The sequence below is a fragment of the Vulpes vulpes genome, chromosome 13, assembly GCF_048418805.1.
Source record: "Vulpes vulpes isolate BD-2025 chromosome 13, VulVul3, whole genome shotgun sequence".
NCBI classification, from domain to species: domain Eukaryota; kingdom Metazoa; phylum Chordata; class Mammalia; order Carnivora; family Canidae; genus Vulpes; species Vulpes vulpes.
The window spans coordinates 8,465,713-8,490,774 of NC_132792.1; the positions used below are offsets into that span (position 1 = coordinate 8,465,713).

Genomic DNA, 25,062 nt, shown 5'->3' on the forward strand with positions numbered 1-25,062 from the left:
TGAGACCCCCACCCCCACCCCCACCCCAGGGTCAGAGACTAAGGACTTTATTGTCTAGTAATGGCAGTAGGCAGAGTGTCAGCATTTACGTGGGTCCCTCCAGCCCTGAGGCAAGACAGGGAGTTAGTTCAGGAACCTGAAACTGCACACTGGCTGTTAGCCTGCTTGATCCCAGAACACTTTTTAAAAAAATTTTTAAATTTTTTAACTTTTAATTTTTTGATTTTTTTTAACTTTTTTTTTTTTTTTTTTTTAAAAAAACAAGCTCCATGCTGGGATCCTAGGAACTCACAACCCTGAGATGAAGACCCAAGCTGACCAAGAGTCAGATGCTTAACCGACTCGGCCACCCAGGCGCCCCAAACACATTATATGGGACAGTAAGCAGGTCTGCCCTTGGCTCCAAGGGGCGACACCATTCCTACCTTCCTAGAGTAGAATCCGTTTGCTAGAACACATTCTTGAGAACACAGTCCAGAATAAAGGCTGTTAGTGTCTGCATGCTCACACCATATGCACAGACACACGGAGAACTGTCTAGCAACAGTGGTCTCAGCTAATATTCCAACTGAGAAAATTGAAGGTTTCCAGGGGCAATGGCTTCCTCTTCCTGCTGCCAAAGCTACAAAATTACCGTCTCTCTCTTCCCTCTTGTTACAAGGAAGTGTTCCTTATTCGGATCAAAGGTCAATCCCTCCAACTAGGCTCTGTGTATAACGCTCTACTGTATTCTCTAGGGTTTGACTCCTGTATATATTTCCTTCTTCTTTTTTTTTTTTTTTTATAGAGCACTCATGCATGGGGGTAGGGGGCGCTGCAGAATCTTAAGCAAGTTCTGCACTTGGTGCAGAGCCTGATGTGGGGCTTGATTTCATGACCCTCATTTATGACCTGAGCCAAAATCAAGAGCTGGATGCTTAACTGACTGAACCAGCCAGGCACCCCAGTATTTCCTTCTTAAACCAATTTATCCTCTTCTACTGTATCACTTTAATGAGCATGCAAACATGCCCTAAAATCTCCCATCTTTAAAAATGCCTCGACTCATTAAGATGACTGTAGTGTGAAATTGTAAATCTGATGCTCCTACCTTTAGTCTTGTCCTTAATTGCCCAACTAGATGGTGCTCTGCTGGGCATTGCTTACCTGACTCTACATCATCAGACTTTACTCCACACACTGCTGTGATAACCAGTTCCACACGGGCCTTGACCTGCCTCGTTTATAGAGGTGGATCAGACAAGGTCTGCCTTCCGAACTTCTGTTCCTCTTGTGTTCTGACACAGGACTTCTCTGGGAAGGAAGCATGGGGCACCCTGGGAAACCACTCAAGGCTCAAGCACACACAAACACTCAACCCAGAAATGTTGCTGCCTACAGGCTCCCCTTGAGGATGAAAGGATACAGGCTTCCCCGGCTTTCATCGCCTGGGTGGCCAGTTCTGAGTTCACGAACCTCATGAGAACGTCCAGTCACCTACAGCGACGGACAATTCATACATGAATCGTCTTAATGAGCCTTTTCTCCTTGCATTTCACAGTTCCAGGCCCTGGCTGGATTTTCTGAGATTGCAGCCCAGAATAATCCTCGAGTGTAAGCCTTTGTCCTAGCCCAAGTTCTCCAAAGGCAGAGCCTGTGACCCAAAGCACAAGTGAAAGTCAAATTTTATAGAAGTAGGAGGCAGCACGTGATGCTCTACTTTGGCTCTACCTTTTCATTCATATGAACTTGGTGCCTGAAATCTGTGTTTATCAGAACAGCTGACAGGATCTGACCAGTTAAGGCTGGAAAGAAAACATGTGACAAAGCACATAATACAGACTGCTCCGTCTATACTACAGCTTCCTGGAAGTAGAATAAGCAAACTAGGGTGGCAGAGGGAACTAGAGCCGTTGTTTTGTTTTTTGAGAGAGGCTCTGTATGATGTATTCAATAGGGGGTGGTTGAGATGGATGCAGAGGTGGCACCTGTGCTTTCCCTGCTCAAACTATGAGCTCCACCTTCACTGCATCTCGTCATGATGGCAGTTACCGTTCTGATTCTTCCACTATGTGAAGATGCATCCACATGGCAGCTTGGTTTTTATAAAAGCTCTTCATTTTTAACTAAAGCAAAATATTAAACTTAATTTAGTAAGTGTAATAGTTCTTATAAATATCTACTTCCACAGAAGTGATCTGATTTTGTTTTCTTGCTTACACATGAATTGCCAAGTGAATTTTTACATTTCAAAAAAAAACCTCACTTCGATACATTACATATATTGGCATGAGTAAGACAAATGAGTTCCATTTTCAGATACGATGAAGAGAGATGTTAAGTGCTGGTAAAGTGTGGTATTATTCTAAAAGATAATGAGTTCAGGAGCATGAAGGGTGTATGTGTGCACATGTGTGCATGTGTGTATTCAGATGAACTCCAATGATAAACTCTACATAAGCAGTCAAAGGCAACACAAATATAAGGAATGTTTATGTTAGCTAATTAACGTCAAGGAAAAAATGAAGCGAGTGTATACGCAAAAAGAGAATGATAACAGTTTTATTATTAAGTTTTAAATATCTACAAAAATATAGCCATACGATGAACTTCAACAAACCTTAAACTTTCAGTCTCCAAATTGGCTCTAATATAGTACACCCATTACCTGGCAGGATTTCCTGCGATCTCCTGGAAAGGACAAACCAAAGAAAAGCTCCACTTCTGGGGAATCATTAACAAGACCAGCTCAGTAATCTAGGATATACAGACGTCTACTGTGATTTAAAAACAACAACAAGAAAAAAACCCCCACAACAACAATTTACAAACAGACTGAGAGAAAGGTGTGATAAACATTAATTCAAATGGTTTTCCTTTACATGCAATACATGCATTTTTTTAAAGCACAGAAACTTGACATTTTGTAGAGCAAAGTTTGTTTTACATGAGTGCAAATGAATATAGATCTCCTTTACTTATACTATTAAATTATATATATATTTTTTCCATACAAAAGCACACAGTGTTAATCTATAAAATGACATCCAAGTGGATGATGATTGTTTTTGCATGTCCCCCTGCTTAGATTTCTTTTTTTAATGCACAAAAAAATAACAGATTTCTTTAAAAATACAGAAGAAAAAAGGGAAATAAAAATTAAAACTTGGCCGATCATATGATGAAACTTTTTACCTGATCAAGAGGCAAAGTTATACTGACAGCTGCAAGAAGGCCATTCAACATCTCCACTATTATTCTTGCTTACCTACATTTAACACTGCCCAGGGGGGCTGAGTACCATTTTATGGGTTTAAATGACCAGGATCTTCTGCAAGATTTTTCAAGATACTGTACTTGTTTATTCAAAACATACGGGGTACGCTTGTTCTTTTCTCACTTCCTGACTTTTTTCTGTTGTAAAGGTACCCAATAATCATAAACACAAACTTATAACCTGCCATTCTCACTGTAATTTTTCAAACAAAAACAAAAGTAGTTTTTGAACTACAAATTTTGATATGTATATTTGTTCTTTGTAAAAAGAAACTGAATCTGAAAAGGCAATATACTTATAAACAGGTTATTCTATAAAAATGTCCTGCGAGAATTTTCTAAGAGTTGCAAAGAAAGTTGTTCATTTTTGCTGTGTGATGGAATTCACTAAAATGCACATAATTTTAAGAAAACACTAAGGGCCTGTGAGCGCACGTGTAGAGTACACATGTAACCTTGATAGCTTAAATCAACAGAAGCTTACACTGAGGATCCTTAGCTTGCCTGCTAAAGCCATAGGCACTCTTTTCAAATGTAATAGAACAAATCCTAAACAGATGCATATGGGTTAACAGTTGAAATTTACAAATTAAAAGTCCATCTGGAGAATTTTTTGACTATGAAGATTTTAAACAATGCACAATATAAAAATGTAAATAATGTGCTTCTGATAGAAATCAAAAAATACACACTCTTCACAGGTGAACTAGTAGCTGTTTTAAATGTCTTTTTTTTTCCCTACACTAAATATAGATCTCATTTAATTAATGGAGCCACAGCAAAATACTACTATAATTTCAAAGTATAGTTTGTAAACTAATACATCTCATGATGTAAAAAAATATTGCACAGTTTGGTGTGCCAAGAGTAAGCTCTAAGCTTCTCTCAAGTAGAATGCTTAAACCCTTGGCAGAAAACACAGTATTACAAGAACTAGACACTTTTAAGTATGGCGATTGTAGGGTTGGTCATATTCTAGGAGTATTACCATAAACAAGTTGAGGAATGCCTATCACATGTTGTTATATATTCACAACATCTAAAACATGGGGACAACAAGCCACAGAACACTTTTGCAGCCCCAAGATTAGCAATATATTTGTATGTATTTGCTTTTGCAGATAACTGAACACAAAAGCACTTCTACTTCTAAGCGGTTGTGTAGATGTTGAAGAAATACAGTAGACACTTCATACATCTTCAACCTTCTGAAGGCAAATTTTTAAAAATTACATGTTTGTGAAAAGTTTAAAATACACTGTTTAACTATGGAATAATGGGAGATCAATACATGTCGAACTTCAAAAACCAACAGGAACCGCAAAAGAAATTATCAGGGCAGAAATCCATCTTCAAAAGCACTCCACATCACATTCGGTTCCACCATTTCTAACGTGGTATGCGCCAAGCATGTGGTTAAAGAGAAGTCTCACCATTATTCTCCAGAAGTATGTTAATACGCATTAAGTAAACCCTGAAAACTTGGTGTGGCCTTAATTTTTAGGCTCCTATGCTGAGGTCTTCATGAGCCAGCCACTCAGTACACACACAGATCTGGAAACTTCATCTCATAGACTGGGACAGACTGGTACTGGGCATGCCCAGAAGTAATGGTCAGCGTTCCTGATGGACTGGGAGGAGGGCTGTAAGAGAACAAGTCACTGTCAACAGGTACATTGGAAGTCGTTCATTTCACAGAGCATTCTCTTACCTACCTGCACACAGCAGAGTGAGACACACCTTGCATCGTTATCGATGCTGGTTAGCTACAAGGTTATGGAGGAAAGGACTGTAGTACTATCAAGCTGTTCTTAAGTCTAAACCAGACATTTTCTTTTGAATATGTGTGTGTACAATTTCTTATTGTAGGATTACACTACATCCATTCAGGTAAGCTTGCTCTGTTTCATTAGCAGAGATATCTTTCATGTGTACACATATTATCCTTTTTGCTTACAGCATAATATTTCATACTGTTCATTGATCTAGTCCACTGGATATATGCACACATCATTTTTATCCTTATTGTCTCTAGGTTTATAGTCTTACAAACAGAATTTCTTGAAGTATACTCATAATTTTGACTTTGATACATATTGCCAGATTACTAGCAATTTATACTTTCAACACTGGAGTGCACCTGTTCTCTTTTTTTCTTTAATCTTTGCCAATCTGGCAGGCAAAAGGGGAACCACTCATTTTTAATTTTGGGGTTACCACTAGTAGTATATATCACTAAGATATCTACAAAAGATTTAGTATCCACTCTGTTTCTTTTAAAACAAATTGTCTATTTGAGTCCACTTCCTATATTTGTACTCCAATGTTTTTATGTTATCAGTATGGGAAACTAATTTTTTTTTTTGTATGATACAAATACTTTTCCACAACTGTACTATTTGAATCTGAACCTTATGTTTTGAGTTTTGTCTTGCCGAAAAAAACTGTACCAAAAAATCCATACCATTTTCTTATGACTTTCAGCTTTGTAATATGCTAAGGAAAACTTTCCCTAGACTAAAATCACAAAAAACATTCCTATATAAATTCTAGTATTTCCACATAGTTTCCTAAACAGAGCTAAAATTTTCTATTTTGGTAAAAATAGTGAAGAATCCTCCACCCTCCCTCCTTTGTTTGTCAACAGTCTTTAGTAGTTGTCCAAACAAGATTTACTGAACATAATACCTGCTCTTTTCCCTGAAAACCATGGACATTTATATTTCAAATTCTCCTTTAGTCTACCTAACTATACACAAGTCCATCCTACTGTGGATACCAAAGATCTATCACGCTTTCCTACCTAACAAGGCTCCCTGTTTTTCTTTCCATGACACTTTCTTGACTGTTTTCTATTGGATTTTCTACACACTGTCTTTAGCATCATTTGTTCAAGTATATATATAAAAAAAAAAAAACCCTGAAGATTTTGACTAAAACTGAAGATTCATCTGCAGAGAACTGGTGCCTTTAATATACTTTCTATTCAAAGGTATGAGTTTTCATTTATGAAGTATTCTTATGCATATTTCAGAGACAGGATTATTTCATGTAAGTCATAAATAGTTCTTTGAGTTAGTGTTTTATAGTTATGAATATATGGGAATACATTTTCATTACCATTTGTATAGTAATGAATTTAAATAATGTATGCACAAATATTAATTTCATATAATTATCTAACTGTAAACTGTTCTTAAGCTGTTTAGTTGTTTCTACTTTCCTGACATATTATTTTATTTCTGTAACTAATAATTATTTTGCAATCCCCATTTCAGTATTTGTAATACCCCTCCTTTTTTTTTTTTTTACTGAGGGATAATTTTCAGAGTTAAATGCATAGATTTTAAGTATACTGTTCAACAAGAATTGACAAATGTATATACACTTGTATAATCACATCCCAATAAAGATCATGAACATGTTTGCTATTCAAAAAGTTCCTTTGTGTCCCTAGTTAATTTCTCACTACTCTCACATCCCCACATCCAACAACTGTGTTCTGATCTCTCCTGCTGACGATTAGAGTTGCTTGTTCCTGAATTTCATACAGTTATACATACAGCCTGTAAAGAATTGTCCATATAAGCTATACTCTTTTATGTCTTTTGTTCAATGTGTTTATTTTTTTAGCATAAAAAAGTGTTCCTGTTTATTGAATATTATTTCATTATATTAAGAATATCATTATTTGTCTATTGTCTATCTACTCTCCTGTTAATGGACATTTGGAAATTATAAAAAAAAGCTGCTACAACATTCATGTCTGTATCTTTCTGTGAACATAAGTTTTTATTTCTCTGGGTAAATACTGAGAAATGGGATTATAGGATCAAGAGCAGGTATGTGTTTAACTTTGTAAGAAATTGCTAAAGTTTCACAAAGTACACATTTTACATTCCCACGAGCAATGTAGAGTGTTCTTCTGTAGCGTCCCAATATACCATTAGGCTTATCCTCTGAAATTCTTTCCTTCACACACTGTGTCGCTCTGTTCTTGCATTATGACCTTGTTCTTTTTTAGTTTCCTCTTCTCTCCTAAAACATGTGACTATCTTCCTTGAAGTTCTTTAATGTACGTGTGTGTATGTATTTTTCTGTCCTTGTCTACTAATTCCAGTAACTGGATCATCTGTGGGGCTGCCTATTCTTACTATATTTTCCTGCTTCTCTGCATTTCTTATTACTTTCTTTATTGCAGGTCCAAGGGAATGAAAGAACAATGGAGACTGAAGTATAAGACTCTTCTGTTTCTCAAGGGCACAAACCCTGCCCTCCGTCTGTTAGGGAGAGCAGGGAAATGAACAAGAAGAAATCCATCCAACAAGAACAAAAGACTTCTTCATATGATGTAAGTGATCCAGAACTACTACTTCCAACTAGGTGACCTTGGATAAGTCACCTGACTTCTGTGTTCCTTAGTTTCTACATTCGTCAAGTAAAATTAATTACTACCCTTTTTTTAAGTTTTGTTATAAATATTAAATGAAGTAATGCACTTAATATAAAGCCTAGAACAATGTAAGTGTTCAATAAATACTAACAATCAGTAGTAAGTGCTCAATAAATGCTATTAGTAGTATTTGCAGTATCAATAAAAGAGGATTAGCCATAATTTTTATCCTAAAATACTAAATCCACAGAGCTATGACGATGTGATTAAATGTAATATGGTGGGGTTCTAGCAATATTCCTTTTAAGAACAGTTATGGATTTGAATTTTGATTTTTCCACTCAGTAGCCAGGTGACCTCCAGCCAATTATTTCTCTAAATAAAGCCTCAGTGTTTTTACCTGGAAGCAGGGGGTGAGGGGGCTGGAGAAGCATATACTTATCTTTTCAAGGCTGTGGTGAGAATTAGCAAAAATAACATATAAAACATGTTGCATAAGATCAATTACAAAATAGACCATTACTATTATAATTAACAGGCATCAAATAACTAAATGCTTACAGCCATCAATTTTATCTGATTCTAAGGTATATCACATATTGCATACTATAGTCTGATTTTCTGTTCCGAAAACTTTTAAATGAGTAATTGTTAGCTTAGTGGGGGTGGCAGGAACAGAGGGGGAAACGCCTAGAATAAGAGGTGGTACTGATGAAAACATGCCTTGTACAGGACAGCAGAAAAAAGGCTGAACTAAAAAAGCAAGTGGACTATAGCATGTACCTGTCTTTCCTATTTACAGAATACTGGGGCTGAAGCAACACAGACTTAGCTAATCAAGTTAAAGATATAAAAGACACAGCTGATGTATTAAAAAACCTCCAAAAGCATAGCTTTGAACTACAGCTCATCCACTGTGCTCCCTCAGACAGGCCAGCGTCCACACGGAGGTCGGCAGGGGGACCTGTGTAAGCGCTTTCCCTATAGGGAACCTGCCATTGTCTCTCTCCTGTGCTTCTCTACTTAAGAACCACCAGATACAAGCAGGTAATGCCATGACCAAGTATGTCAGATACCTTATGTTTGGGACATAAAGTTACAATAGGACTGAAATAGGTATGACTGAGGAAAATTTAATGATTCAAGCGAGCCGTATGCATAGGGAAAATCAGTCCTGCCCTGGAGACAATGGTGAGGTTGAACCATATAAAACTGCAGTTTTTTGTAGGTCAAAATGGTTGGATATGACAAATTACCTGGTTAAACATATCATTAGAATGTGAAACTTCCAAGTTACCCAGATTTCCTTACGGCAGCAGGCTAAAGGAAGGAATGATCTAAAAAGGAAAGCTAGGACAGCTAGAAGACACTAGAAGCAATCCTATCGAGGTCTGTCCAGGGAACAGAATGACACCAAGACGGAAGCACCTCTGTGATCTTGTGTTTGCCCTAACTGAAAAGCACTATTACCTAAAAATATAATCAGCCACAAATCTATATAGGGGTTTAATAATTTCTATTTTGTTATTTTATTGCTGTTGTAGTAATAAAATCCTTACCGTATGGTGAGTTCCAATATTTGAGCAAGTCTATCATGAAGCAAATTTGCCTACAATGGAGAAAAAAAAATTAAGAATGGATTTCTTTATTTCCCTAATACCCATCTGTGCTAATACAAACACAGTTTACAGAGCAAAGCCTTAAGTGAAACCATGAAGCTGATGGTACAAAGTGCTTTCATGTTTTGGTTTCTTCTGTCCCATACACTGGAATTTAATGTAAAGTTCCTCTTTCATCCATTTCCTAGTCTCACTGGTAGAAACAAACCAAGAGACACATAAAACAAAACACTCATAGTTAAGTCCCTGAAAACTACTGCCCAGAAAGTATCAGGGCAACAATAATCTTCACCATTCAGTTCGGGATCTGGCATTCCATCAGCCTGTACTACACACAGATATCACTGAGGCCTCCTAGCCAGGCTGTCAGGGTTTTCAGTCCCTACCTGATACGTTCATTACCTTGTGTTCTGTGGATCTGCATAAAGCATACCACCTAATGACTAAGAAAATGTTCACAAAATAAAACTCCTCCCCTATCCCCTTTACCATGTGGCTTACTCACTTTGGATTCACATTGTGCTGCTATTTCTTCAAAAGGTGCTTTCTGGAATTTCTCTATCACAAGACGCCTCTTTTCCTTTTCCTGTTCTTCCATTCCACTGGTATCTATATAAATGTTTACAAAGACCCATTAAAGGAAATACAGGTTTTCACAGAACCTTGCCAATGACCATAAAGGCAAATAATCTATAAATCAAAAATAAAGGTAATTTATAAGACTAGTTTTAAAAGGAAGAAAGCAAAAGACCAAACATCCTTGAAATGTCTGTAACACTAGAGAGCAGATACACAAAATACTTTTTTTTCAATATAAGGTAAAGCTATATCGTACAAGTTCCTTTCTCAAAGACTACCTCTCTCTTCCCCCAAAAAGCAGGAGCAGGACACCCTGCTACAAACCAAACAACGTCAAGGCCCTACCTGAAGGATAATTCTTTTATAAATATTCATGCCCTTGTACATGAGACACTAAATTAAAAGTCTGCTGATACTGAATGTCATAGTGGAAATAGAGTCATTTGGAACCTTATTGTTTTAGCCTTTTGCACTTGTTGACAGTTTAAAAATACGTGTTTTATCTTAAAATGATGTGAGGTCTGACCAAAGTTTGTGAGACAGTAAGATAAATGCCTATCTTGATACTACTAATATAAGTGTGAACATCTGCTTCAGAATATGAACCTGGGTGGTTCAGTCAGTTAAGCATCTGTCTTTGGCTTAGGTCATGATCTCTTGGGTCCTGGGGTTGAGCCCCGAACCCCACGTCCAGCTCCCTGATCAATGGGGAGCCTGCTCCTCCCTCTTCTTTTGCCCTTCCCCCTGCTTGTGCTCTAATAAACAAATAAAATCTTAAAAAAAAAAAAAAGAATATGGAAATAGGGTTAATTTATGGCTTATTTGGTAATGGTCTACTATAACCCCCCAGGAATTCTTTAGCTGTTTTGTTTTTTTCCTGGTTGAGAATTTCATAGGATGAATGCGCTTGTGTTCAATGTTCTTTAACTCAGGCTGCTTTTGAGGCGAATAATCTATAGGTCACAATCGGTTAGTTTTAAAAAGCGGAAATAGAAATAGCAGGTAGAAAGGAAACAGAGATCGATTTTTCCTCTGAAACTGTGGCAGGTTAACAAAACTGAAGAATTTATACACTTCTGAATGACAAACAGAGAATTATTATCACCGCTCTGTTTTTCACTAGACCAGGGCAAGCAGCTCAAATGTGCCTGAGGCCAGGCAGGACACCTAAGTGTTTAAATTAGGTCATATAAAAGCAGCAGAAAATAAGGGTACGTGGGTGAGATGAGGCAGATGCACCCTGATCTGTGCACTCTTTCTGAAGATACTTTGAACTAAATTTGACCTGCAGGCACCAAATCTATTTGCCATGCATTAGGCCGTTCTCAAGGTTTTTGGTTTCAAGAGTCCTTTAAATCCTTCAAAGTTGTAAGAAAGCCAAATTATCATATCCATTAATGGTTTTAGATTACAATATAAAACTGAAACCTTAAGAATACTTAATTCATTTAAAAACAATTATGAAACCATTATATGGTACCATAAATAACATTTAATGAAAACATGACCATACTTTCCAAAGTGAAATAAATTCCAGGAGGAGAGTGGTATTGTTTTATATTTTTGCAAATCTCTTCCATGTCTTGGCTTAGCAGAAGGCAGCTGGATTCTAGCTGCAAATGGATCCAACCCACTGTCAGTGTTATTTTGGTTGAAGTATATAAAGAGAATCTAGCATCAGAGAGACCGATACTGGGAAAAAGTATTCTAATAGCCTTTCACAGAACTATGGGTATTTTTTCTTGGACACTACAACAAAATTTGAGAAATGGTAGTTTTCTTAAAAGTTTGTTACAATATGAAATTTGAATCTTCCTGATAGGGACACCTGGGTGGCTCAGCAGTTAAGCGTCAGCCTTTGGCTCAGGTCATGATCCCAGAGACCTGGGATCAAGTCCTACATCAGGTTCCCTGCACGGAACCTGCTTCTCCCTCAGCCTATATCTATGCTTCTCTCTCTCTCTGTGTGTCTCTGTGTGTCTCTCATGAATAAATAAATGAAATCTTTAAAAAAAATTAAAATAAAAAAAATTAAACTTTCTATTTAAAAAAATCTTCCTAATAAACATTTTGTAACTGGTTATGGTTAAAATCTATTGGTCAATTTTACACTTTGAATAATCTTCATGCATGATTCTGTAACATCATGCAATGGTCATTTGGAATACTGATCCAAGCTTTGAGCAGTGGCAGTATCATAGCCAATGAGGTTTATCCGAGGTGTGATTATTGCTAATTGGAATACTGATCCAGTGATTTATGCAGGTTGTCTAAATGTAGACATGACTCATTACACAGTATTTTTTTTAAATCTTTTTTTTTTAAATTTATTTATGTTACACACACACACACACACACACAGAGAGAAAGAGAGAGAGAGAGAGAGAGAGAGAGGCAGAGACACAGGCAGAGGGAGAAGCAGGCTCCATGCACCGGAAGCCCGACGTGGGATTCGATCCCGGGTCTCCAGGATCGCGCCCTGGGCCAAAGGCAGGCGCCAAACCACTGCGCCACCTAGGGATCCCCATTACAGTATTTTTAAAATCATATTTGTTAGTTACCACCACTGATCTCATTAGAAGCATCTTTAAAACCTGGGTGCTGTCAAACTCAGTGGTGAACAAAAGTTTTAAAATTTTAATTTTGTTCAAAGTGCTAATTTTATCATTAGAAGCAAAAACAGTGAGGATGGTTTGTTTTTTCTCTTAAAGTCACAGCTTCATTTCATTTATTTTCCAGAAAATGCCTACCAAATACCATAGGTTTTCTGTTAGTCTTTTCTTTTTCCTTTCTTTTTGAACTAAAAACGGCATTCCTTAAAAAATCAACTAGTTCAGGGGCACCTGGGTGGCTCAGTGGGTTAACCATCTGACTCTTCAACTCAGGTCATGAGATTCAGCCCTGTGTTGGGTTCCCTGCTTAGCAGGGAGTCTACCTGAGGTTCTCTCCCTCTCTGTCTGCCCCCTATCCCCCGGCTTCTGTACACCTTTTTCTCTCTCTCTCTCTCTCAAATAAATAAATCTTTAAAAAAAGTCAACTAGTTCAGCTTACAAATCAAGGCAGTCAAAAAAGTGCTTTATGTGTATTTCCCAGAGATGTACCCATGGGTTGAGATTTAATAAAATAACTTATATTAATTAAGAACATATACAAATGAAATAAAATATCATTTAAAAATAAATATGTGTGTGTGGTGCTGAAGAATATGACATGATGACTCTTGGTCTAGTGTGATGCCACTGCCTCCTTCATTCATGTTAATTGATGCAGTATAAGGCTAATAGTGTCTTAATGTTATGATGAAAATATTTTTTTGCTTGAAGGATCCCTTGAAAGAGCCACTGTAGGCTATCCAGAGGTCCAAGACATACTGTGAGCACCACTGTCCTAGACTGTAGATTTCTTGACATGTTCTATCTTGTTGCTGTTATTTTTAAGTAGGCTCCATGCCCAACATGGGGCTTGAACTCACAACCCTAAGATTAAGAGTCCTGAGGAGGGCTCTTGATGGATGAGCACTGGGTGTTATATGTTGGCAACTTGAATTTAAATTAAAACAAAGGGGTAAAGAAAAAGAGTCATGTGCTCTACCAACTGAGCCAACTACGCACCCCACGACATGTCCTATTCATCTTCAAATGTCTCAAAATATCCTGTACCTTATATAAGGGCACTCAAAATTGCTTACTGAATTCAATTAATTTTTTTTTTGGTAAATTTGATGTTGTATTACAAAATTTTTTTTTAAATCCTCTGATGGATTAAGCTGAAAAGGATCAGATTTTCTTTTATGCATGATGTGTGCTAGAGCACTCACTTTCTTTGATACTGATTTTCTTATTCTAACATCTCTGAAAAAAACTGAGAGCCTATTTCCACTCTATATAGCTTTACCAATTAGAAATGAATTGAGGACAAGATATCACTAGCCTAGTAGTAATTTATATTAGTACTTAATTGAAAGAACCATTTAAAAAATTTTAAAAACAGGCAAGCCATGTAAAATTTATTTCCATAAGGGCCAAAGGAGAAAAAAAAAATCATTCTTTATGCAAAGTGAAGAGATTAGTCAATTAGATGTGGGTATGAAATCTGGCATCAGCATTTACGAGCTACATGATCTCAGAAGAGTTTGTTCATTTCTCTGCTCCAATGTTCTCACTGATAAAACAGCAAGATGTAACATGGTCCTCTATTATGCCTATCTGCTAACAATCTCAGCCAGCTCCTTTCTCCTACCCCATTAGAAACACGCTTATAATTACATTACTGTGTGCCTGTTAAAAGTTACTCTACTTAATTCACTTAGAATTATTCAGAATTTTCATCCTCCCATCTCCTACAAAAGGAAATATGCTGTTTTCCTAAGTTCGTACAGCCTGCATGTTGGCCACCAAATAAGTGTGGCATAAAATACACTGACATGCTTTCACGATTCTAGGAAAGTCACTCTACAGAAAGAAAAAGAACCACCTATGATAAGACAGGGCAAGCATAAAAGTCTAAAAAACGTAGCTGAGTAAATCAATTACAGATCGATGCAGAAACACCATGCAGCTTCTGTTTATTTGACACTTCATCAAGTACTAAGCGAGAAGCTAGCAAATCATTAGGAGAGTTAACAAAAATCTCACCAATTGCTTTCTTCAATGCTTCAAAGGTGATTTCTTCAGTGTTACTAACCTAGAGAAAAGTGATTTTAAGTAAAACAAAGAGTTAAGAAAGGTCAATATAAGTAACAGCTTCACCTGGTTACAAGTCATCTAAGAACTTTTACAATTGTTTCTCTTCTTTGTGCTGGCTGGATTTGTGACTATATTCCATAATATCAAAAAAATCTCCATTTCTCCCTTGGTTTTAACAGTGGCCTGACTGCAGTGATTAATGCCAGGTTGGCAGTTTCCTGGAGGCAACCCAACCACCACTGTATTACAGACGTCCATCCCCTGTCATGGGTGTGCAACAACATCTGAGTCCCCCTGGCTGTACCAAGCTTCCCTAAGTGAACAGTGCTTGGAGATATTCAAGGTAGGGAAAATATGTAAACTAAGTACTCTACACCCTCTATTAATTTTGGTGTCATATACAGCTTACAAATTAAAAATAAACTGAAAACTCAAAATGGTTTAAAAGCAAGAATCATCACTACTTAAAATAAAAAAAAAAGGGGGGGATCCCTGGGTGGCTCAGCGGTTTAGCGCCTGCCTTTGGTCCAGGGCATGATCCTGGAGTCTGGGGATGGAGTCCCACATCAGGCTTATGCATGGAGCCTGCTTCTCCCTCTGCCTGTGTCTCTGCCTCGCTCTCTCTCTGTGTGTCTCTCATGAATAAATAAATAAAATCTTAAAAAAAAATAAAAAAAACAATAAAAAAAAGAATCATCACTACTTTGATAAGCATTCAATGAGTATAGACAATCAACATCTTAATCATATTCTGGATCTTTGAAGGTCAACCATCAAGACCTATTTTCCAGAAACACCCTTTAATAAGAGGTTCTCCCCTTTCTTGCTTTGAGATATATAAAAGGCATGGAATCAACTACTTTATGATAAAAAGTAATACTTTTTATGGCACCAGCACATTTTCAGGGGGAATAATATACCCAAGTTACTACAGTGTCTCTGAATAGAAGTTAAAAAATGATACCTGAGTACTTGCCTGGGCCTCTGGTCAGCCCTAATTTTAGCTCATGAGCTTCTTTTGCTAAGTCTAAGGCAGCAAGACTAACGAAAGCAAGACTTCATGCTTTTGCACCTTAGCTTCTCTGTAATGCAAAGGCTTTAGCTGGAAATCAAAGCAGCAAGAGTTCCACTACCTCAGTTTTTCTACTGAGGGTGCATATTTCTAGTTGAAGTCAGATTAAACTCGGGAATCTTCAGTTGCTTTGTTCTAGATATTTGGAGCAGATATACAGGATTAGGCTCTGGCTCATTAATTATTTGTACCTAGAAGCAATCTAGTACCTCAATGACAAAAACCCACTGTCGTTCGTATATGTGGCTAAGGAGTTTAGAGACTCCTGCAAAACAATTATATTACAGGGAAAAGGACACAGAAGAACCATGAGGCCAGCCTTCTTGTCACATGTTAAGTGTTAATTTATGACCCATTCCAATCTCAGGGAAGTGGAAAGTTAAAGTACTTTATTCCAAGAACTCTTCTCTACTGGTTCTTCTTTTCCCTAATTCGGATGATCACAATGCAGTCACTCCGTCTATCTGCTTTCTTGTTTTTAACCTTCTTTCTCAGACTCCCTTTTTGAAACTTCTTGGCCATGCCCATCCCACTCTCAAACAAGCTACTGCTCTCCTGCCCCCTTCCTTATCTCCAGCCTGGCTACTGTGGGTCCTCCTTATCCAACCGTAGATTATTAAAAGGATCTATAAGCTGGCTTCTCTAGCTCCAGTCTCCTCTTCCTGATTTCACCTGGCCACGCTTCTGAGACTCCTTTCATAAAATCACAGTGCCCCTAACAACACTGCCCAAATCTCGATGTTTCCCTAACTTCCTACCAAATCACACACAAGCCCTCAGGTGGGTGACAAAACTTTCTATAATTTGGCTTCCATCTCGTTTCCCCCTTTCCTTTTATGAATCCCGCTTAAAAAGGAAAAAGGACCAACTGTTTAATGATTCATATTTTTCATACAGTGTAAATACAAGCCACCTTCTTTACTTGGTGCCCAAATAAACTACAGTCTGTTTGCCTCTCCAGAACACCAGTTGTTATGTTTGGGAGAAATGGTGCAAAGATATCAGCCTCTAGGAGCTTCAACATTCCTTCAACTCTTGAGAACTTTTGCCTTACTCAACATGTGCAACTCTAACCTAGGCTGTACAACCCCCCTGAGCCTACATAAAATCTGCTGATTGTATTTTTCCAATCAGACTAGTTGTTATGTTACTTCCACTGTATCTTACTAATTTTACAACACCTAGCACAGCAGTTTCTAATATTATGCTAGACGTGTTTCGTTAGCACATGTGCAAGTTTCTTTACTTGTATTTGGGAAAAGGCAGGTAGTACATATGTATAAAACAAAGATTTGCTATTTGTCCTAGAATAAATGACAATTCTTTTTAGCCAACTGGGACTTAACTTTTGTACAAAGAAAAATTCCATATGCACTCAAAATGTAATTTGTATATCCTCCATCCATTCCCCCAAATAATCAAGCATTGACGATTACCTATTAGAAGAATCAAGTGGGGATTTCAGGTTTTACTCATATCCATTATGTGTATCAATCATGCCCATAATGCTGAGAGCACCAGAGATCAAAGAATCATGTCAATGGTGCTTTATGCTATTAGTAAAGCTGATAATCTTATCTGTGGAAGCAGAGGCATTTCTATCCATTTTAGCCATTTATCTTCTTGAATGTCTTAATTTAGGTATCTACCTATCCATCTCTTTCTGTATATATATGTCAACTTTTAGAAAATTCATGGAGTGATCATGGTGGGCTAAGGTTTGAATTGCAAATATCAGTTCTGACATACCTCAAGTGGACCAAGTATTTCAACAGACTACAGTAACAATTTGAGGTATATCTAGGGAAAATATTAGTTTGCTCTGATCTCATCTAAGCAATCTGACTTTTTTTTTTAAAAATTTAAGCTCTAAAAGCAGTGGATATTTGAGGACTAACTGGGATTATGTATATAAAATTTCAATCAAATACAAGAGGAATGTTTTCTTCAATGAACAATTTTCTCTTTGATTGTTAGCAAATATATTTATTCACAGTTTGATATTTTGTTATACCATTAACTGGTGAACACTTAACTGATGTGAATTTCTCCTGCCCATGCTATTAATTAGTTGTAGCCTAGAAAGTAATGTTATATTGTCTTCTGTTTTTTGAACTATTATTACTAATATGCAATATCAGATTCCATAATGGTAATTGAGTTTGAAACTTCAATGTGCTCAAGTGAATCTTATAATAAACTGTACTTAATTGTTCAAATGCTTGGTAGGCAGCATATCTGACGTAGAACTTATAGCAAAGAGAAAACAGGGTCTTTAACAAGTTAAAAAATACATTAATGGACTTTTAATTGCAAAATGTCTGAGAATCTTTCTATAGTAACAAGTTAAAAAATACATTAATGGACTTTTAATTGCAAAATGTCTGAGAATCTTTCTATAGTAAGTCTGTATACAAAGGTTTTCTTCACTTCATTTTTCTCAAATTAGACTGACTTCTTTGCAATAACTTGAAGTGCTATATACATATATTTTAAATAACAATGGTTGCCAAAAGAAGAATGGAGTACTACTCAATAATATTTATTGCACTCCTGATAAAGTGTGTAAGCTAAGGCTTTAGATTAACCCCCCCCCCCCAAAAGTAAGAGCAAATTCATTATCATTAAAATACAGAGGTAGCACAGTATCTTCCTGACTAGTAAAAAGTATATATATTAAAATGGCTTTCAACAGGTGTATTTAGGGAAAATGATTTTTCTTGAGCTTTAAACTGGCAAGAAACTATACCCACCATACCTCAAAATGAACACTAACTACCTCTTAAATGATCTTGACACTCTGCTGATAATTTCTTAGTGAAACTGACTGGTTCTATTTAGTAGGGAGTGGAACAGCAAAAAAAAAAGATGTAAACTAGATGGCTGGAGCCTGGCCACCAAAAAGCTATAATTCTTGAAGATTAATTGACAGGGATTGGGCGGGGGGTGGGGGGTGGGGGGGTGAGGTGGGCTGTGACAGCATGAATTCAGGCAAATTCCTTTCCCTTTTCTTAAATGGATAATCTGTTAACTATTTATACTGTACCATGAGAAATCATGAAATACCTAGGTGGGCAAACAGCAGATAAATCCCCAAGGAAGAGGCTGACTTGACATGCTGGCATTTCAGCATTTTTACTTGACTATCAAAAAATTCTCTGGTTGATCCATGTGGAATTAAGTCCTAGACAATGCTGGCTGGTTTTTCTTCCTAAAACTCGGGAGGGTACAGTTTTATGCTCTACTCAAACAGGAGGAGAGCATTAAATCTCTGACATTTCAAATAAGTCACAGTTCTTAAAAGGTATGTAGGGCACTGATACAGTATAGCCTACATTAAATTCATTATAGTTACTATCAGATGATAAAAAAAAATATGCCCTCCCAGATGAGGCTTTGAAGCCTTCTATAAAGTATTTGCCTTCACATGAGATTGTACAATTTCCTTTATTCTCTTAATTTGTTTCATAAATCTTTAAAAATAGGATTTGGAGAGCCTCCTAATTTATTAACAGGCCTTATATAACATTTCTTACTGATTAAAAAAAAACTTAGTTGTTTCACACAGTTCCTTTTATTACACTAAATTACAATGTAAAAACTAACAACCTCATAATACACGATGTTAAGTTTATGTATCTTTACTGAGAGCCAACATGAGTTCAGTAAAATATGTAAGAAATAAGCTAAAAGCTAAATCAGATTAATATCTACTAATAGCACTGTTGATTTGGGGGATAATTTAGAGTTATATTTGTTCCTGTTTGCCCCTAGAGAGGGGCAAAAAATTCTTTTAAAGTAATATCTATCTCAAGAAAGTGCCTTGCCATACACTTTCAGCAACTTACCACATCATCAGAAGGAATGCTGTTGGGTAAAATATCCACCTGAATGGATACAGTGTCCACAATACTTTTTCTTCTAGAAAGTCGATCTTCATCTAAAATCAAAATGTTAAAAATAAACAAATAAATAAATAAAATAATAAAATCAAAAAGTTTTTTCCCCCATTACTGGATAGTTAGATATGGGACATCATCTATGAACTTCACCTATTTCAGATTTCAGAAAATTTCAGAAAGTTAAAAGTTTGTCCTCTTTTGCTCTAAATACATAAAGCACTGTGTTCTCAGACTTTTATATTTCATCAAGCAAATTAAAAATGTAAAATTGATGGGGTGAACTAGGTTATTAGTTTTACTTTGCAAAAAGGAACATTCAGAACAGCAAAATTCCCTTCCCCCAATATTTTAATAATAATAAAAAAAAGGGGCCAACACTGAAAGGAGGACTTACATAATCTAAATGGAATATATTTCATTTTTACTAAACACTCACAAATACTGCCCTGATTATCTCTCATTTCTCCCCCAAACAGTGAAAGGTGTGCACTAAGTGAAGGTGGGTCTAGTCCAGGAACCCATATGTGCAAGTGTTTACCATGCACCAGACTGGACTGAAAGGATCTGATGCTTCAGTCAATAGCTCTTGCCCCACCCCCCCTTTTCCAGCCACTTATTTCTACGGCTCCTGACCTTTCACTGAAGTCAACTACCTGTCTGGGAAAACTTGCTCTTCATTTGCTTTAGCTAATCTACTTTCTCTCCACTTCTGCAAACTTGCTCACTTGTCTGGTCTGCACCAACTGCTCTAATCCGTCACTATCTACCACTCTTAACCCCAGCAGTTATAATCCTGCCTTCAACCACTCTTCTGAAACAGTGTGTCTTCCTAACCAGTAAGTTCACCAGGTATTCCTTGGTTCATTTTGCGCTTAAGCATTTCATGGGCAATTGAATTTATTACAATCTCTATCCATACATTTTTTTTTTCTACTCCAATTTTCGCCTTTGGCGTTCAACAAACCTATTAGGTGATTAGACACCATGTTAGGTGTTAGGGACAGACTGCTGAGTACAGTTCAAACCAGCATATAGTCTAACAGAGAAGACCCAAAATAAGCCAAGAGCTACACAAATAATGAAGTACAATGGGAAAGCACTGGGCGCTAGGAGAACATCTAATAGTCATGGTTTCATTGGAAAATAGGAAGCCACTTTGTGTATTCCAATATAAAGGATTAGAGGTTTATTCAACCATAGCCAGAACTAGGTAAGTACACTTTCTCTTCTGAGCTCCAGGTCAATATTTCCAACTTTCTATTAGTAATTTTATTCGACATGTTCTAAACCCAATTTTAACACCTCTAATAAATCATGTTTATCTCCTCACACTGTCCTATTTATTTTCAAGAGTGCCACCATTAAAATTCTGCATCTATCTCATGTCACTGCTCTCTCCCATTTACATTTCTTATAGTGATGTCTTCAAAGTAAATCATTTTTAGTCTTAATTATAATTTTAAAATACAGCCCACTGAGTAATGCAGTTTCCCAAGGTTTTGAAATTAGGTTTAGTATATGTCAGAGAAAAATGGAAGAGGCTGCTCACACCGTGGGCTCAGACTGCCCCAGGCCCCACCCAGCTCCTAGAGGGCTAAGGCAATCAATATCCAGACATGCAAAGAATGTTCCCAACAATAGCTGGGAAGCTTAGGTCCAGAGTCTGACAGTCATTTCATAATCTGGCAACACCCCACCATTCTAATCCTATTTTATACATACTGTGATGTTATTCTACAGAAAGAGTTAAGAATGAAGAACTACAAGAAGGCCAGCACAGATGAAGAAACAGGTTTCTCACTGACCACTCTTCAACTCCACGGGAGCCTTCCATGGTAGTAATTAATGCTGGTGATCAAATATGGTAGTTCACCCTCTTCTAAGCAGAGAGTAGGACTGCAATTCCAGCTTCCCTGTGGTTTAGAGGGGCTATGTAACTAGTTCTGGCCAATAAAATACAAGCAGTATTGCAGAGAGCAGCTGCCCCATCAGGTTGGATTCTAGATATGGAGGCTATGAAGTTATGCAGTTAGTTTGAGCAAAAAATCTTTACTGCTTTATACCACTAAGAACCTATCATTTTTTGTTATCACGACTTAACTTAGTCCAGGGTTTAACCTTGGCACTACTGACATTTTGTGCCAGATAATTCTTGTGGTGAGGGGTTGTCTGTGTAATGCAGGATGTTGAGCTTCTACCCACTAGAAGCCAGTAGGGCTACCCCTACCTCTCCTGGCCCCACAGTGATGATAACTAAAAATGTCTCTAGGATTCACAAATGTTCCCTGGCATGGGCAAAATCACCCGCAGATAAGAATCACTGACCTAATCCATCCTGACACTGATAACAGCCTCACTGCCTTTTTTTTTTTTTTTTTTTTTGAGTGAAATGTTTACACTTATATTGAAGTATGCACTAAAACGGAATGAGTTCTACTAGTCAATGAACCTTCGCCAAAGCAGAATCACAAACTTCTGTTGGGGAGGTCCAGTCAGCTCGCAGCAGTGATCCCCAAGCAGGAACACAAGGAGAAGCCTGGGAGATCCTACTCCAAAAAGCCTCCTTTCAAGAGACACCGACTCACTTCTCCCACATGCACCCACACAGATTTAGGAGCATGGACATGCTCCTCATTTTCATATATTTTTAGTTTCTTTTCCACTGCAATAAATATAAAATTGGCAATGCTCATATACCACAGCACAGACAATATCACCTCATTCCGTCAAGGTACCTACTTCTCCATGAATTAAAAAGTCATCCTGAGGTCTCCGGTTAGATCTTACCAACAGAACTTCAACTGCTTCCTGATTCATCCAGTGTTCAAGTAAAAGGTGCTTTTTTCCCATCTCTGAGCACGCTTTGGCTTCTCTGCCTCCCATGTTTTTCTACAAACGGAAACCCCTACTGGAGATCCTTCATTACCTGCCTTCCTGACATCCTCCCACTATACATATTCTCATATCTTTCAAGGCCTAGATGAACATTACATCACTTCCTTAAAATCTCAAATATTACTCCAGTTATTTCTACTTATCCCTCTTTCTTTTGGCTACACAAATCTATTATGAGTTGACTGATTCTTCTACCACCCTTCCATCATTACTGCCAGGGCTTGTACTAGGACATGTAAATGAATGCCTCATTGGGCAAATACAGTAGAAATCCAGTGGCAGACTCTCTGGTTTGGATCACCAGGCAGGATTCACTCGGGTTCTACTGGAAGAGGGCTGGAGATACGGATGAATGAATACATAGTCAACTGTGACACAGTATCCAGATGGTCCTGCTATGGTTTTCTGACTGAAAATACTCTGTCTCTTGCTTGTGGCTAGTACTAGGACCTGGACACTGTATTCTTTGTTTTAATCTCATGATCATTTACTTTGATATAAATTACCAAACATAATGGCATCAATGGAAACTGCTACAAAGTAGTATGTGGTCATTACTGCTGACTTGCTTTTACCCTCTCAGCTGGTCAACTGTCGAGGTCTCACCGGAATTCAAAATAAGGAATAACAGCTTGCTTCTTGCAAAGAACCCCATAAAAGGATTTCTAGGTTAACATACAAAGGCTGATGGGTAGCATAGAAAAGTCAGCTTAAAATCTAGGATAAAAATAAAAGGGGACGAGAGGCAGGAGGGCAGGGAAAGGATCACTGGGTGGCAAAAATCAATGTGAACACAGTTCAGAGGGTGTATATGTAAGATTAACATTTTTTAAAGAGAAGAAAATAAAATGTAATGGGAAACTCTAACATTATATTCTCAGAACTTTTTTCTTTTGACCTATACAATCACCTGCTTACAGGTGACTGCAGAAAAGTCCAGATACCATTGTAATCAAATATCATGTACGTTTACATGAAAGTAAGGTTTCTAAAATGGAGCTTACAAAGATAATGACCCTGGTCCCCATGGGCTGCGTTGTCTGTTCTTGACCTGTTTTTCCAAGCCTACTGAAATGCAGCCTCACCATAGCCTCCATGGACTACACCATCCTGCTGGCTCTTGAGAGTTGCCCTGTCATCATCTCAGTGTCTGATATTTACACCCTCTGGGGAGACTCCTGTTTCCTGTCAAGACTGGCTGGGGTAAATCCCAGACACTGCTTGCTGTGACTTCACCCCTTTCCCATCCCTCCTCCTGCTCCACTTCCTGTATCTGCTATTCACACCGGTGACCATCTCCTCTTCTCGTTGTTTCAAACTAGAACTTGTAGTTTTGAAGCAATTCTTAGAAAGAGCTATGCCTAACTTCCTTCAGTGATATTCTGCTGCCCCTTGGTGTATCTACACTTGATGTACGTAAGTGCACTGCTAAGGAACAGAGGAAACTGTGTGAATACAAGTATGGCGCAGAACTACATTAAATTGTTCTTAACAGAATTTTCCATGGCTACATAAAAAAATGAGATACAGGAACTGACCTCACTGTATTTAATAAATCAGAAATGCAATTAGGGCTGCTAAACCACTCAGATTCAATTAAAAATCTAACTAGGGTAAAATGAAATTTCACAAGTAATTTATCTACACAAAATTCAAAATGCCATGATTTAATGCTAACACTACTCAGATATAATTTTTTGGTTCTGTAGAAAAACTAAAAATTCTATCTAGAGCTCATGAATATTTACAGAAAAAAAACCCAAAAATTATTGTCATCATGGAATAAAAAGTCAATGTAATATAAGACAATTGCTTTTTCTTAAAACAAAGTTTAAAACAAAACCTTTACCAGGAGAGATGAATATATATATATATGAAAATACTTTTATAGGAAGATACTGGTTAGTAAATAATGGAGGTTTTGGTAAAGTAGACGTATTCTTGTATTAATTTGTCCTATTTTAACCTATAGATTAAATTCAGGATTCAGAATGCCAACTGAAAGATGAAAAAATTACTCTTTTTCATATGCAATATTTTTTCAAAAGTACTTTAAAAAATACAAATAAAAAATATAAAGGTATTTTCATGTATCTATCCAATTTAAGCCAAAAGGCTTAGCTACAGTCCCTGCTTCACAGATCAGAGTAGTCGACAAGCCACATAGCTAAGGTAGAGCCATGCCAGTCTATTCTCTCTTCTCTCCACTCTGAGAAATCATCCTTTCTGCATGCTTCTGTAAATATCCCCTATACTGCTAATTTCATAATTCTCATTGTAACCTCCCAACTCCCGCACAAAACCCATCCCTGGCTCTTAACTGCCTACAGGGCCCCCTATTTGGTTGCTCACTAGTCAAAGATACTCAACAAGAGACAGATCCCCTAAACTAGCCACTTTTTCCTATTCATTTTTGTTAATAAAACTCCATCCTTCTTCTATCATCCAAGATCTAAAACATTTGACAGTTACATCTGAAATGTGTATCTTTTTCTTCACTTAAACCGAGTCATAGCACCCAACTCTCCAAATAATAAAGCAAATGAAGCAGAAAATACTCTCTGCCTTCACCCGTAGTGGTAAGCCATCATTCCAAAGAGCCACAACAGAAACCCAGACAAATCTTTGATTTTCTCATGATCCCCTCAGACCAATCAACTGC

General features: G+C 37.3%; 1 protein-coding gene and 1 non-coding gene across 3 annotated transcripts in view; one reads left to right on the plus strand and one right to left on the minus strand.

Moving 5' to 3' along the window:
• Positions 1-2,525: 2,525 nt before the first annotated feature.
• The window catches only part of EFR3A (EFR3 homolog A), a 111,917-nt gene continuing 89,380 nt past the window's right edge, over positions 2,526-25,062 (minus strand). For both annotated transcript variants that reach the window (XM_072733905.1, XM_072733906.1), the window contains exons 19-23: positions 19,452-19,543; positions 14,481-14,529; positions 9,773-9,876; positions 9,208-9,257; positions 2,526-4,898 (exon numbers count right to left, since the gene is read on the minus strand). In XM_072733905.1, the coding sequence (XP_072590006.1) occupies positions 4,793-4,898; positions 9,208-9,257; positions 9,773-9,876; positions 14,481-14,529; positions 19,452-19,543 (401 nt within the window). In that variant the 3' untranslated portion in view covers positions 2,526-4,792. The remainder of the gene's footprint in view (positions 4,899-9,207; positions 9,258-9,772; positions 9,877-14,480; positions 14,530-19,451; positions 19,544-25,062) is intronic.
• Positions 12,022-12,158, plus strand: LOC112916078 (U4 spliceosomal RNA). The gene has a single exon (XR_003234256.2). It is a non-coding gene; the product is annotated as a U4 spliceosomal RNA (small nuclear RNA).